This window comes from Dendroctonus ponderosae, unplaced genomic scaffold (assembly GCF_020466585.1).
Source record: "Dendroctonus ponderosae isolate FM_Combo_2020 unplaced genomic scaffold, Dpon_F_20191213v2 Dpon_F_20191213_11, whole genome shotgun sequence".
Lineage (NCBI taxonomy): Eukaryota > Metazoa > Arthropoda > Insecta > Coleoptera > Curculionidae > Dendroctonus > Dendroctonus ponderosae.
The window spans coordinates 7,516,933-7,531,290 of NW_026017213.1; the positions used below are offsets into that span (position 1 = coordinate 7,516,933).

The 14,358-nt window shown below is 38.3% G+C and overlaps 1 protein-coding gene and 1 long non-coding RNA gene across 3 annotated transcripts in view; one reads left to right on the top strand and one right to left on the bottom strand.

The window, feature by feature from the left end:
- The first annotated feature begins 1,778 nt into the window (after positions 1-1,778).
- LOC109533128 (MOXD1 homolog 2) overlaps positions 1,779-14,358 on the top strand; it is a 41,720-nt gene continuing 29,140 nt past the window's right edge. Inside the window, exons 1-2 of one of the 2 annotated variants that reach the window (XM_019898374.2) lie at positions 1,779-2,140; positions 13,803-14,111. In XM_019898374.2, coding sequence (XP_019753933.1) covers positions 13,854-14,111 — 258 coding nt within the window. In that variant the 5' untranslated portion in view covers positions 1,779-2,140; positions 13,803-13,853. Of the gene's footprint in view, positions 2,141-12,409; positions 12,507-13,802; positions 14,112-14,358 lie in introns of those variants that run through there. The other variant, XM_048662467.1, reaches the window with a different exon arrangement.
- LOC125502936 lies at positions 3,297-5,232 on the bottom strand. Its single transcript, XR_007280614.1, has 2 exons — positions 4,012-5,232; positions 3,297-3,806 (listed from the first exon to the last, which is right to left on the bottom strand). It is a non-coding gene; the product is annotated as an uncharacterized LOC125502936 (long non-coding RNA).

Below are 14,358 nucleotides of genomic sequence, written 5' to 3' on the forward strand. Positions count from 1 at the left end.
CAGAGTGACAATAAGATAGACAAGGATAAACGGTCAACTCAACAGGAATCGTTGAATGACGGAACGAACTTTCGAAATGTCAACCTGTTCTCATAACTTCTCTAAATTGGAGTTTATAAATAAACCGTACAACACCAAACATTTGAATGGTTAACTCCAAACAAGCTAGTGCCTATGTAATCTTCTTGTTATCCACTCTTATCAAGCAACTTCTCGTATTCAGTTAATTAACTCCTGCTCCATTTGTATCTCCCTGTGCTGTATGTATCGTACAAACGTGGTAGGAATGTAGCCGGTATTTATTTGGTGCCTGGGAAAGTGTCAGTGGCTGTGCTCTGAGTGCCCCTGGAAGGCCCTGATTCGATTTTGTCCAATACTTGTTCCTCTGTGTCTGGAACTATCTTCCTGGAACCACTCTCCTCGCCCTTTGTTGGCGTGAGTTCTTTCATCTTCTGCTATGTTACTGTAGCATTTCCCCTGAACTAATCGCATATCCGCAAATTCGTGAACGGGAATTCAAAGTAAGTCACAGTTTGACAAATTATTGGTATTATTGACAAAGGCTATCCACCTGTAACTATCTTTTAATGACAAAAAACATCATTGCCGCTGTGCCTTTTCATCAAAAAATTGTAGCAGGGAACTTTTTTGATATCGAAAATTTTCGTAATTTGAAGCAAAGATCGTAACTTTTCTTTTTGAATGCTTAAGTATTCCAATATGCTGCCAATTAATGGATGGAACAATTTCAAAATAATGCTTAATAACAAAGTTGAAATTCGATCTTCAACTGTTTATATCTTCTAGAAAATTTCGAAGAAAAAAATTTCAAAATTTTTCTTGTACTCTCTCAGGGAGCCCCTATCACACCTTAAAAGGAATGACGTCAATTTTGAATCACCCTGTATTTGCTCTTCTCGATTGTGTTCATTTCCCTGAACTACGCTAAATTTCACCCTTCACTTTCAACGGATGGTAGTTTTGCAGGAAAAATCTCGTCAATACTGATCAGGCTGTTGGGGCCCTGCTGCTATTGCAAAATGTAGTGTGAAAACTGTTGTGTGGAATTGCTGTGTGGAATTCATTTAATTTATATTTCGCTTATAAATATTGTACGCAAAAACGACACTAATTGATACATTTTATTATAAATAAATGTTCGCCAAGCTGAGCAGCAGCTGCATGAAGATTCGCTTTGTCATGTTTAATGCGTGTGAGGCAGATACTTTTGTCAGAAGTGGAAAATTGAAAATACTAGCGGTTGCACCTGATGCTTCATCAGGGCGGAAATGTGCGATTGGTACTCTTTTTCATTTTGATCCTGATTTAGATAGGTACTTGCTTTCCAGATATCATAAAGCAGTATCTATAGGTTTTGTTTAACTACAGATTTTTCCCAACCACGTTCTATTTTATAAAGAGGGCTGAAGAAAAAGCAACCAAACACTGTTAATGATAAACGACACATTGGTTTTATTGCGGATGAACGGAAGTGTTTGATGATCTCCAAGAAGTCTGCCAAAGGAAAAAGAGTCAAGTTTCAACCTCTTGGCACCTGGGCGTTCCTGTCTCGATAATTGTGATGTTGTGACGTGCATTGCTTTCGCATTTCCGGTATAAAGCGCTATTGTTGATCGCGCTCCCCCAACCCAAACTCATAAGAATGAGCTCGAGTTCGGCTGTTTAGTCCATCTTCAGGTAAGGGACGCTGTTCAAGCTTTGTGGTGGGGCGGGCGACGCATCTCTAGTGCCCCGAGCTTCAAAGTAGCAGCCTGCGAAGCGAACTGAGAGAAAATCGGTCCTTAGTTCAACGTACAACGGCAGTGTGTTCGCAGACTTGTTCGTGTGGGCACGTTCGCGCAAGTTCTCTGTACGTCCGTTCACTCCTCCGTCGTTCCGGGATAAATTTCAAGCCTTTCCAACGTGTTTATTAGTGATTCAACGGAACTTTATTCGGGATGTTCAACAGTTTCTTCGAGACTTCTCACTGGTTGTTACTTGGTGCTTGCGTTTTGGACGTTTAGCGCTCCTCGGGAGCGCACTAGTAGTGTCTTCGCCTGGGCAGCCATAGTGGATTAATTTTTCTAGTGTCGTCAGTGGTGCACTGCAAAAATCTCCAAGTTCTGCTCAAGCTCATCAGGTGACTAGCATTTTTAGGGATAAAGGTGCCAACTCTTACCGAGCCTCTGGCTTTGTTCTCATTCTACACCAGCTATTGAAGATTGTTTTTTAGATGAGCCTGAACATGAATTATTTAGACGAACTTAATTGTCAATTGGATCGCAATCCGGCAACTAGTTTTCGATTTTATCAGTCGAAATAATTAGCGCTTTGCATCTTTCAAGCTCGGATTGTACCACGACTTCAGCTAGATGTGTCACCGCCGTCTTATTTTGTCTCAGATCAACTCTTCGTCCCTCAGAAGCTATACACCCTTAAAGTTACCTACTTTTTCCATATTTTTTACAGCCTCCTAAACTCAATTTCCATCATAAGTGGATATGTTTTATTGCACTGAAATGCTAAAATCTGCTTTAAACCAAACTTAAAAAAAATCGCTTTTGATACGGAAGATCTAAGCCCTCTATGAATGAATCGAAAAGAACTAAAAAAATTAAGTATTGTTCTCATTGCCGACTCATAGTAGCCTTATGGCTAATGGTTTTGCTCTGTAGTAGGCGAAAAGTATGTCGAGCTTGATTTGGAAATCATAAATAGGCACTCTGGCCTGTTCTAAGTCCCCATAACATGCGAAAGCTTTTAACAGCTTGTACCTCGCGACACATCTTAAAATGATTAATGAAGATTTCACTTCAACGCATTGTCGCGCAAAGGATGTGTGTTTCTCGCTTTGTTAGAAAAAAGATTCAGTGTCCTACATTAGGGCGATGAGACCAATTTGTGTTCGCACTAAAACCGACAGCAAAAATGATTAATGGCGCCTTTGTGTGAAACGTGGCACCGAAACTATTTTTACCCAGCAGCCTGAAATTACTGGAATTTAGCTAAAAACAACAAGTTTCTGAAGTTGGGGAAATTGAGGAAGAGAAACAAACCACTTGATAACTCGTTATTAATTTTGCAGTCGAGATACCGTTGTTGGATGGATACAAAGTTTTAATTCTCTCTCCAGTCCCCTACTTCTCCCTAAACTTCTTGTCTATTAAGTACTCAGTTTTGGTATTGTTTTCACAAATGGAACTGCGATTAATATTTCTCGTCTTCATATTATTTGCGTCTGATGGGAGAACGATAACTTTCATTAAGGCCTTAGGATAGGTATTAGTAAAACTCACTTTGACGAAAGTTTTTTATTAACTTCAAATTACTTATTGCTTTTATTAATCCAGTCGTTTGAGAGCGATTCTTTTAAATTCATTTGACGGCCCTGTTGTAAAACTTCCAGCCAAATAAATTAAAAACCCACTCCTACAAAGCCGCTGTGTAAATTGAACGAAAACTTTAGCTTTGGCTCATCGTCCGTATTATCCTTTCCGGGATGCTAAGTGATGCTCGGTTCGGAACTTTGCTTAATTTCTGTTTATTTTTCGTTAAATAATCACGCTCAATTTAGATCGATCTTCGTTGAACCACGTGCGAGCTTACTCATTCCTTTGGACGCTTCATCTTCATTTTTCATTGGCCATCAAGATTTCTGGGGCCTGTTCAAACTGAATACCGATTTGTCATTCTTCACCGTTAGTTAACTAGAACGCATTAGCTCCCACAGAGATAACTATGCGACACTGATGATGGCCATCTCATAGACTACAAGGGATAGCCATTAATGCTGAGCAATAAAGAATCTACGAAACAAACAAGAACATATTTTAATATGCAAATTCGTTTGATTTCGAATATTGAACCTATCCAACGACCCCGGTATAGGAAGATTCTTGTAAAACTACAGGACAAGACACATTTAATCTAATGGCATGTTCTATAAAGGCCTCATTGTTTTATGACAAGCTGGATAATGAAATTTGAAGCCGCCGAAGAATCGTGACTTACCAGTTAGGGCCCCAACAACAAAGTTGACCGTTGTCTTTAGGTGAATGATTTTTTCAAGGGAATTTCGAGGGTTATTAACTGACTGAATCCTCATCGGAATAGTTTTGTTTTTAGCCGGTCACGAGATCATTTGGTTCTCTCGGTCTCTGTCTTTGAGTCACGACAGATCTACGGACTATAAAAATGTTTCAGAGAAAACAGATTAAATATTAACTGAATGGAAATTAATTGAATTATTTCAGGTATCAAAGCACTAATACTTACTTACTTCGAAACTGATCCTCGAGATAAAATCTGCCAATTAACACTTATACCTACTTATTAAATTAACGTTTTTCTTAGTATTTATTCCCGAAGTCATTCTACACTTTTTATTTCTTAATTGAAATGCGATCCTCTAACGATGAGGCGTTAGCTGAAAGATAACTTAAACGTCTTCTAATTAACAGAATCGGTATTCATGTTGGGTCTAATCTAACGGTCGTTCCGGTGATAAAAATCGAAAAAGCTAACGACTGAACGAAAATCTTCGCTTTGTCTCTTCATTTTGGCGAGATGATTTCATGCGACACTTCTGGTTTCCTGATTAATGAACTAAAAACGAGGAAGTAAAAAATAAATGACGCTCGCTTAGGTTGATTACTTCGATGCGAAAAAAACAATTAAAGATATGCTCCGTTATCGGGCATGGAAAAAATGTTGCTCCGGATTACCGTTCAATTTGTATTCGAGTGTGAAATAAATGCCCGGCTTCTTGAAACTCCCAGAATTCTCTTTTTGTCGTTTAATTAAGACAAAAGTTGTTTAGTTGACAGAACTTAGACGATTGATTTGTCTTCGGTAATTGATTTTGCTTCTGAAACGGACGAAACTGTTATTGTTTTTCGATTTGTCGAGTTTCTCAGTTCTTATGAGTTAGGATGGGAGAAAAATATCGATGTTTCGCAAACATCGATGTAATTCGTTCGTTGTTCGATATTTTTGCCATCGATGTTGGCAATTTGGGACATCGATAAAACATCGATGTTAGATCCTGAAATGAAAACATCGGACATTTGATGTTGATACTAGATTGAAACATTTTCAGCGAACTCGTTGATAGTGCCGATATAAACGATACCTCGGCATAGCGGCCCATTTCCAGCTGCACCCGAAAAAAGCCTCTTTTTGCAGTTGACCGAAAAATGTGCTAACTATAAGTTGAATAAATGTAGTCGATTATTTAATGTCATACTAATACATATATAAAATAAAATTATTTACGTTTAAGTTAGTCAATTTGAAATTTGTATGCAACGGCAAACAATCAGAACATCGATGTTGTCAAACATCGATATTACCTTTCGATGTCAACTATGTCCCTATTATGAGTCAATCAGATCATCGTTCCTTTCAATGATAACTTCCTGGAACCATACATAAATTGAAAGGTTTTTTTGAGTCCATTGTTATGCAAATTCGAGGATCTTTATAATTGACCGACCAGACTGATTCTCGTTTATTACTAGTTAAAGTGAAACCCAAGAAACCACAGTTACTAGTCGCAGCGGGAGTTTTGACCAGCTAATTTTCTCAAGCGAATCAAACGGGGTGTTTCAATCGTCATTCGTTATATGAGCACACTTTCCTAGAAAAACGACTTAGAACCAGTGACTGTCCCTGCTTCGATATAAATTAAACAATAATCGGTGAGGATCTGAAATTTTCATTGATTAATCAATTTATGTCCGACCTGCAGCCTGAACGCTGACTCGTAAGTACCATAATCAGAAATCAGTACTCAACTGGCAACTACTAATCAAAATAAATTATCAACGTATTTATTAAACGTAATATTTGATATTATGGCTTACAAGATCATGTCTCCGCTAATGCCTCATAATCAGCACCTACCAGTCCTCTTGTGGTGGAATCAGTACCATATATAGGGATGTTGGCTTGGTAGGAGCAACTTGTTTTATCGTTGACGGCTCAACAAGTGAGATTTGACTGGGTATAATGCAACGTCACTCCAACTTTAAATTGCCAGGCTGTTTTAATAATATTCTCCTCTCGACATGGAGAGGAACGACTCGTTTCACCGAATGGAAATGATTGGAAGGCGCTGACGTCGGCGTTCAAACGCACACAGAGTTTGTTATTAAAATCGGACAGACTATGTGCCTTTTAAGCAATTGCTGGTAAAGACAACCTGAAGATGACTGGATGCTTTGCAATTATGAATAGGAAGAGAGCGGGTTGGTTATCGACAAAGCAAATGACTGTGTCTTGAATGGACGTGAATGAATTAAAAGAAAAAATCGAATGTCAATGCGTTGAAATCAAACACTAAAACTAGACTTTCTAGCCAAGATCCAGTTATCTGGTTGCTCTTGAACTAGTATTCTGCCACTGTACTATAGGCAAAATCAGGGTTAGTTTTCAGTTGGTTTTACCTATTAAACCTTGTTTTAATATGGAATAAATGGTTTTAAAAGACTGCAAGGCACACATCATTTAATTACCCGCCACAAAGAGAAGAGAATGCTGCATCCGACTGTTCTACGTTACGGTATTGCAAACTTGATTAAAAAATTGATGGCAAAAGACAAAACAAAACTGAATTTTGGCAATTCTGCTGGCTGGTTGCTGCCGCTTCCAGAGCAAGAGAAGTGGAAATGAACTCCGGTATTTTATGGGCCTGTTCTGGAAAATTGGTTGTTTTTTCAACACTATTGCGTAGCTTTTTAAATTAGGTTCCCCAGTTTTTTGTAAGCCCTAAGAATTATTAAACTAAAGGGTCCAGAGACGTCGATTATAAGTGTTTGCCATTTTCAACTCTTATTTTGAATAAATTCACTTGCAATGAGTGGCAAACAAAACTGTAAAAGCCAACGAAGTGTGAATGGTCGTATAAAAAACCTAAGTGGTTTCAGGTAAATTATTTTTGCAACAGAAAAATCTCGACTGGAATTGTTCGATTTTTATTGGATGCCGAAGCGGGCAACTAAACTTTTCATCTGCCTATATCGGGCCTGTGCCCCTTTACGGGGTCGTAACAGTAACATAAAGATTAAATGGCTCAGAAATTTGCTGCTCCTGGCAGGACTGGCTGGAAACGGGCATAAAAAATAACAAACTGTCAGCAGTAAATTCTTTTCGAGCTGATTTCTGGAAAAGTGACAACACGCTAAACACTTCTCGGTGAAATCCGCTCGGCATGTTTCAAAACCGCATGCTAATGTTTATAAACGCAGATAAACTGCACTAAAAGCATTCTTCACCGCGATATCTCGGAATCTCAACAGTAAAGTAGTTGCATGAACGACTTTTGCAAGCGAGATTTCGTGAGGAAGTTGTTAACCTATATTTAGAAGAGTTCATATGGGAGCCGTTCGGGTTAAGAGCATGACCGAGTACAGAGCCTTTATAGGTTTGCCGGTTTCTTGGGGCATCAGTTTCACAGTTTGCTTAATTGCTTTATGGTTTGCTGGAATGTAATCGGTAGCCTGAATGTCACCGGATTTCGCCCACTCGTTGAGGGACTGCCGTTCCAGCCTTTTCATTGTATGGAAACCCTGCTGTTTTGTTATATAAAAATTCGTTTCGACGAAAATTATCTGAGGGTTGAAAACGATGGGTTGTTGTTAAGCTCGGGTCATTTTATGACAGCAGCTTTGGACACAAGATATAAATGTCTTTAAATGCAATTTGCACGTCAATTTAGGATTAATCACGTCATAAACGGATTGTTAATTCCCGCATTACAATTCCCCGGCAAATAGAGTGTATAATTAAATTTTGCAAAGCTAAATGGCCGTTTGAAGGAACGGCATTTAATTTACATTCATCTGCCGAAGGCGAGTTTTCCATAAACCAATTTCGCCCTTTGCAGCTCATCTCTATAGAGAGCTGAAAATCAAAGAATAACTCCATAATCGCTAACGTTGAGATTTATATTAATAGGGTTTCTTGTGGCCCGAGGGCAAGATAAAGTTGCGAAAAACTTCCGGAAACAACGGTCCTCAGATTATAAATGAAGTTTTTTTGCTTTACAAATGGCGCACAAGCATTAAGCGAAAATCCCTCAGTTTCAATTTGCAGTTTCTTCATGGCTCATGTTATCGTTTGCACTTTGGCTTTATTAAAAGAGCAAATTTCTGCGCGCGTGTCAGATTGGACAACTTTTAGCTTCTGTTTTCTTTCGGGCACTGCAAACTGCACACTTTGTTTGCCCGAAACAGTCCGTACACTTGTTTTTCACAAGTGCACCTTCATTTAATAAAAACGTCTACTATCCTGAAGTAATTTGAGCTTGTTTACCACCTTGACCACGCACATCGTAAACGTCGGACTTACCCCCATTTGAATTACCAAAGTGAATATTACAATTGCCGGAATACGTTTGGTTTGCTCAGCATATGGATTATCTGCACAGATGTCCTTAAATAATTGACCGTCTTGGCTGCGGGCTTTACATGCATGATACAAAGCATATATTTGTTTAGAAACACAATTTCGTATTGTTTGCTTCTGAATTTTTTGTTGCCGATGACGTGAATGGACTTTAATCAGTTTCTCGCAAGATATTCGGTGCTACCCAGAGGTATAATTGAGTCGAAAATCGATCTGAATTCCTCTACAAAGCCATTGTGCTCAATAGATAGTATTAAAGTGTGGCAAATTAATAAGTTCACGGGATTTCTCAACACTTTACACGAATAATTAGCAAACAAACACTAAGAGATTCATTTCACAGTTGATCTCTTCGAACTGAAAACGCAATTGATCTGTGGCCGGGTTGCTACCGTGCCCTTTTGTTGCACGAATAATAGCCAGTTTATGGTAGGAGGAGGCCGAGAACTTGTTATTCTGTCGGTTCGATCATATTTCAATTAAAATTTAACTTCAACGCACTGATCACATTGAGAATTGGTTTTTACCAGTCCCAACCAGAAGGTACTTGACCCTCAAATTAGTAATCATGTTTGCTGTTTGAAATCTTTGTTTGAACCTTTTCTATAATTTTCTATCAATAAAAATTCTTGGAGATTTTAACAGCTTGAATTTAGTCGACACTCCGCAATTTAGTAGAGCCTGATGGGCTTCATATCAAAACCGGTTCTCGGTATTGAACACTGAAAATGTAAAAACTTTCAATTTTCACTAATGACTCCCCCCTCCTAGTTCCTTAAGTAACAGGTGGAATTTAATATTCCGCTACGTCACTTCACTATTGACAGGCCCCTATTAACAGAACCACTTACGGGATTGTATATTATACATAGATATCTGACTATATGTATGGCATTTCAATTGTAGGTAATTTCCTTGTGACACAGCCGTCAGTAATCCTATCTGGATACATTACAAAAGCTTTTAACATTTTAATGGTAATTCATCTGCCGATCTTATCGAGGCCGAAGTCTAGTTGGGCGGATGGCTTTTTGGTACCTTTTGAGGTACCGATGCCCATTAGTGATCGACACTTCTTGGGTTTGGTTTGTTTGAACGAAGCTTCAGGAAAGGCAAGTGTTGAAAAAGCCGCAGAGCCGCCGACATTCATACACATTTAAATAGATGAGATATTTCGTTGACCAATAAGTACCTACAAGACGTTGGCAAATAAACCATCGATTACAGCTAGATTTCAAATATGCAGCCTAGATACACAAAAACAGTCGTGATTGTAACCAAATCGATCGTCATCTTTTTTCTTTGGCCTTTAATAATGTTTCTAGGGCGGGCATTATGATTATTCGAATTCTCCCATTTGAGCAACAATATCAGAAAGGCCGGCCATTGCGTTAGGTAGATGGAAAGGCGCAGTTATAATTACAAATTTTAATTCAAAGCCGGTTGGAATTTACTAACAAATTGGTATTATGCAAATGGAGAATCACGTTGAACAATGATGTTAATGTAGCTTTGTTGTTCCCCGGTTTCTTTTTCGACGTTCTTTGTGCCTGGACGTGTTGAAAGGAGAAGAGTAATCAGTGTGGGGTATAAAGTTGCCTCCAGGGGTTTACGAGGACTACGAATTGTATTAAGATTACGGAACATCCCGGCCATCAGATGCGAAATGACGTTGCTGAAATATCAAATTGTCCTCTTTAATGCATCACCGGAAAGATCACACTGTTTCAATCACAAATCACGCTCATCCAACGTAAAGTTAATTAAGATTATTTTAAGAACAGCACACATTGGGATTTAGTTTGAGCCCAATAATAAGAGATGTAATTAGCGACTGAAACTGTTGCATATCATCAATAACAGTGTGACCAAGTTAATAACTATTTCCAGCAGCATGTACAGGATGTGGCTTGCCCGAATTATTTTCATTTACAATCAATCTTTTCGAGGCTCGCTTTACGAGTTGGTGCATTTTTCAGCTGGACATAGACGTAATACAAGCTTAAAGGCTTAAAACTTAAGTTCGATGGTAGAGGATTCCGGCCAATTTTACACTGTCGGTGCATGGGATTAGAAGCCCTAGTAAAATTCCTGCAGAAATAGTAGAATCACTTCCAGTGCAATTAGGAGTTGTGAAGAACTTTCCGAAACTAAAGAAAATATATGTTAGGCTGACTCCCAAGTGTGTCCTGATCATAAGTGAACTGAAATCGAATTAAGGCGATGACCACTTTAGAAAATCTTAAAATGCTAATACATTTCACCCCTTAATGAAATTCTACTTGGTTTGCTTGTAGGCACGCAATTCAGTACTTAATTATGCACGTCGTGTAAGCAGTTTTCTTATGTGCCCATACTTGCATGTCGATTTTAGAGATATTAGAAATGGCTAATGAACCGGTAATTCAGATAATAATATTCAACTTGAAACTTAATTGAACAATGCTTTTCCCAAAATTAACACATTTTGATCAAAAACCGTTTTTACCATCGAACATTTCACACAAATAAAACCTAATTAATCGAAGGAAATTTTTTCAGGGGCGAAGCCAGAAGGGTGGTCATGGGGGTCATTTCCCTTCTGCTGGGTTTCTGTCGACTAACGATAATTTTTCTTTTTTTTTGTCATAGACAACAAAAAACTGAATTTCTACAATATGACTTGAAAGCTGGATCCGCCTCTGTCTGTGTCGACATTTCATAAACATTCGTTGATCAATCTATTCAAACAGAATTTGCTGATTGAAACTTAAATTGTTGTTGGGCGACTCAAGATCGATTTCTTCACGATGACTTTCCGATTGTGATTTTATGGGTTTTGTTTCTTTTGGCTCCAATTACATACGGATTTGGTTGAACGAGTTCAAAAGAACCTGCTGTTGCATTTGTATTAAATAAAATCATCAAATGTGTTAAAGTTCCTTGATGCAAGTACCCATTTAGCAGGAAAAAGCTCGTTCAAAGCAAATCTGCTGTGGTTGAACACCAGGAATACAATCCGGAATTTCCGGTAAGCGTCTTACGAGCGTCCCAATGTAAATATCCCTTACACGGAAATATCTATCTGAGTGTATAGATAACAAAGAAATAAAGTCGGGGGTATATAGCTAGAGGTATTGTACGGATCTCGAGCTATTATTGATGGCATCTCGCCACACAATAGTGCCTGTACCCATATAAAAACCTTCTCATTTCACGGACATTATTCGTTAAAGAAAAACGTTTTCTTTGGGCTTTTTATGATTTGTTCAGGTCCCGATGATTAGTGGGAATCATTCCATCAAAGTGGAAACGGAGAAAACACCAAAATAATCTAATACTTCTACTATTTCGTTTTTTTCATCACCTGCCCCGTTTAAACGATGGAAATTGGAACCAACAAAGACAGATTCGAAATGCCTAAATGCGGCGTGAAGTGCGTAGAGAACTCATTAAAATGTGCTTTGGCTTGAAGGTATCAGATTCCTATACCTACGTAGAGTCGAAAGTGAGAAAGCTTAAAGGCAACAAGGTGTGAACATTTAATTAGTAACATTTTCCCGGGTATTGTATATTTAATAATCTCGTTAATTGACCATAAATGATGTTTATTTCTGAACAAACGTTGATCTTTTGCAGATTTTGTTGGGCTATTAGCAGGCCGCAAAAATGTCACTAACCGTATTTTAGGTACTCGGCAATAAACTGAAATACGACCGTAAAACAACTGTTAAGCAGCAACAGCAACCGGCTGATCGTTATATAGTTACTAGCGGAGCAGGGTTGCCAGGTCCGAAAATTGAGTTTTGGTAGATAAGCTCGACACTTCGGTAGACTCATTTTTCTTTCATTATTAAGGGCTCCATCGAATTGTACGAACTAAACACTTCTACTTATTTTAAATAAAAATATCGCCTCAATTATCGTCTTCCAAATAATCCTTATATAAAATAGATAACACAATCTTATCTTCAATTTCAAAACTATGACAATTGTCGCTACCAATATTGAATTGGTGTAAAGTAAAGATGAAATTGTATTCGTTTTTAGCTTATTTCTCAACTTAGTTTTCATTAGATTAACCTGTGAAAATATCCGTTCAACATTGGCTGATGAGTGAGGTAGAATAAGCTGGTTACAAATAAAATTGGAAACACGAATGTATCAGCTTCATATTTCAATATTTGTACTTGGCTCCAAAAATATTCAATATTTCCAGAAATTCTTTTAATTTCTTTAGCATTTCGCAACCGACGTCATTCTGTGTCCAGACCTTGATTACGAAGCAACAGGTATTTGCGCAATGTTAATTAGGCAGATTACCTTGAAAAACATTGCTGCCGTATTTCTGATATAGTTTTTTACAAATTTCTCAGTTTTTAATAACCATTAATTTCTTTTACTAGTTTTACTGTACTCCTATAACACCGCCAGACAACACCCCCATAGGAATGACGCTAATTTTTAATCACCCTGTATATAGATATAATTTAGTTGAATATATCAAATTCGATGCTAACATTGAACAAAAAATGTTTTTGCACTATGATTTTGCCACCGGCTTCATAGCAAATAAGGAAAGGAGTTGAAAGCGTTTTTTTGAAGTTGGGGCTCACGCAACTAAAGACCAACGGTACCAAAGCTGATAGCACGATCTGGACGGCGGCAAAATTGTGCTAATTAGAACAAAGTTTAATTTGAATTGGTGTAGGTACTTAATGAAACCCCCGACAGCTTATCGTCTGATCACCCAGATGACAACAGGCAGCTCTCAGAATTCGAAAACGCGCCTTTATTGCCGGCCACATACAAAACGATGCCGTCAACTGTTTGCAGTTTTGTGTACGGAAAACCCTCGACTCTGAAAATTAATTAAACTTAGTTGTATGTTGGCGTTGCTATTAAGGGCTGAGACAACTAATTCAACCTAATCAAATTTTAAGCTATCCCAGCCAGTTTATTCCTGATTTTATGTACTCGACATTCTGAGTAGTTCACTGGGGAATTTCTGTGTTCTGTGGAAACAATTTGGTTAAATTGCTCATAAACCAGACTGGCCTGGGATTTGAGTTTGAAAGTTTTACTGAAGTTAATTGAGCATGGTGGGAGTCATGTTCGGATTAATCCACTTCCAGTAGATACTGAAGCCTATAGAAGCAAACATTCTCTTCTTTATTAAAGTCTTGATGATTTAAGAAATCAACTAGTTCTCAGTCCTGTTTGTAGCTGAATAAATATTGAAGGAACCGCGTTGCAAACATACCTTTAACCATAACGAATCAATCAGCTTTGGTGATATTACCTAAACCGAAGAGCCACGCTGACTACGGCCTTATATAAACCATTTCATCACTGCTAGATTACTAATAAATCCACAAGTCTCTTGCTAAAACCATTTCCAATTTCACTTGTTACAGATAATGCCAAAGCATCGGCCAAACTGAGCGAAATAGTCTGGATAAAGCAAAATGGAGATCTACCAAATGGTCTTGATAGTTGTAAGTAGTGCAGTGCTGTGTGTTCGGGCTGCGCGCTGGTCTCATTCGACGTATTTGAGCCCCGATTATCGATTGTTGTGGTCGCTGGGACCTGGACCTCAGGATATCACTTTCGAAGTCCAAGTGAAAACCCTGGGATATGTGGGTTTTGGATTCTCCAAAGACGGCAGAATGGCCGGCTCTGATATGGTTGTTGGATGGGTGGACCATGGACAGGTGTATTTCCAAGTAAGATACTGTTCTGTTTATTATTACTATTATTATGTTATTTTGCTTGTTTATTAATATATTATTATATACCCATGTATAATAACTGCGAATTGATGGCAGTCGAAGCGATTGATCAAAGCTGACCCACGCGCGTTCTTAATGAAATAAAAAGCCAGAACAAAGCGCTATTTCATAAATCCCACTGATAAATTATGTTGGGGCTGCGTAAAAATTAAATGAGGCCAACAAATGCGGCCTGGGCGCG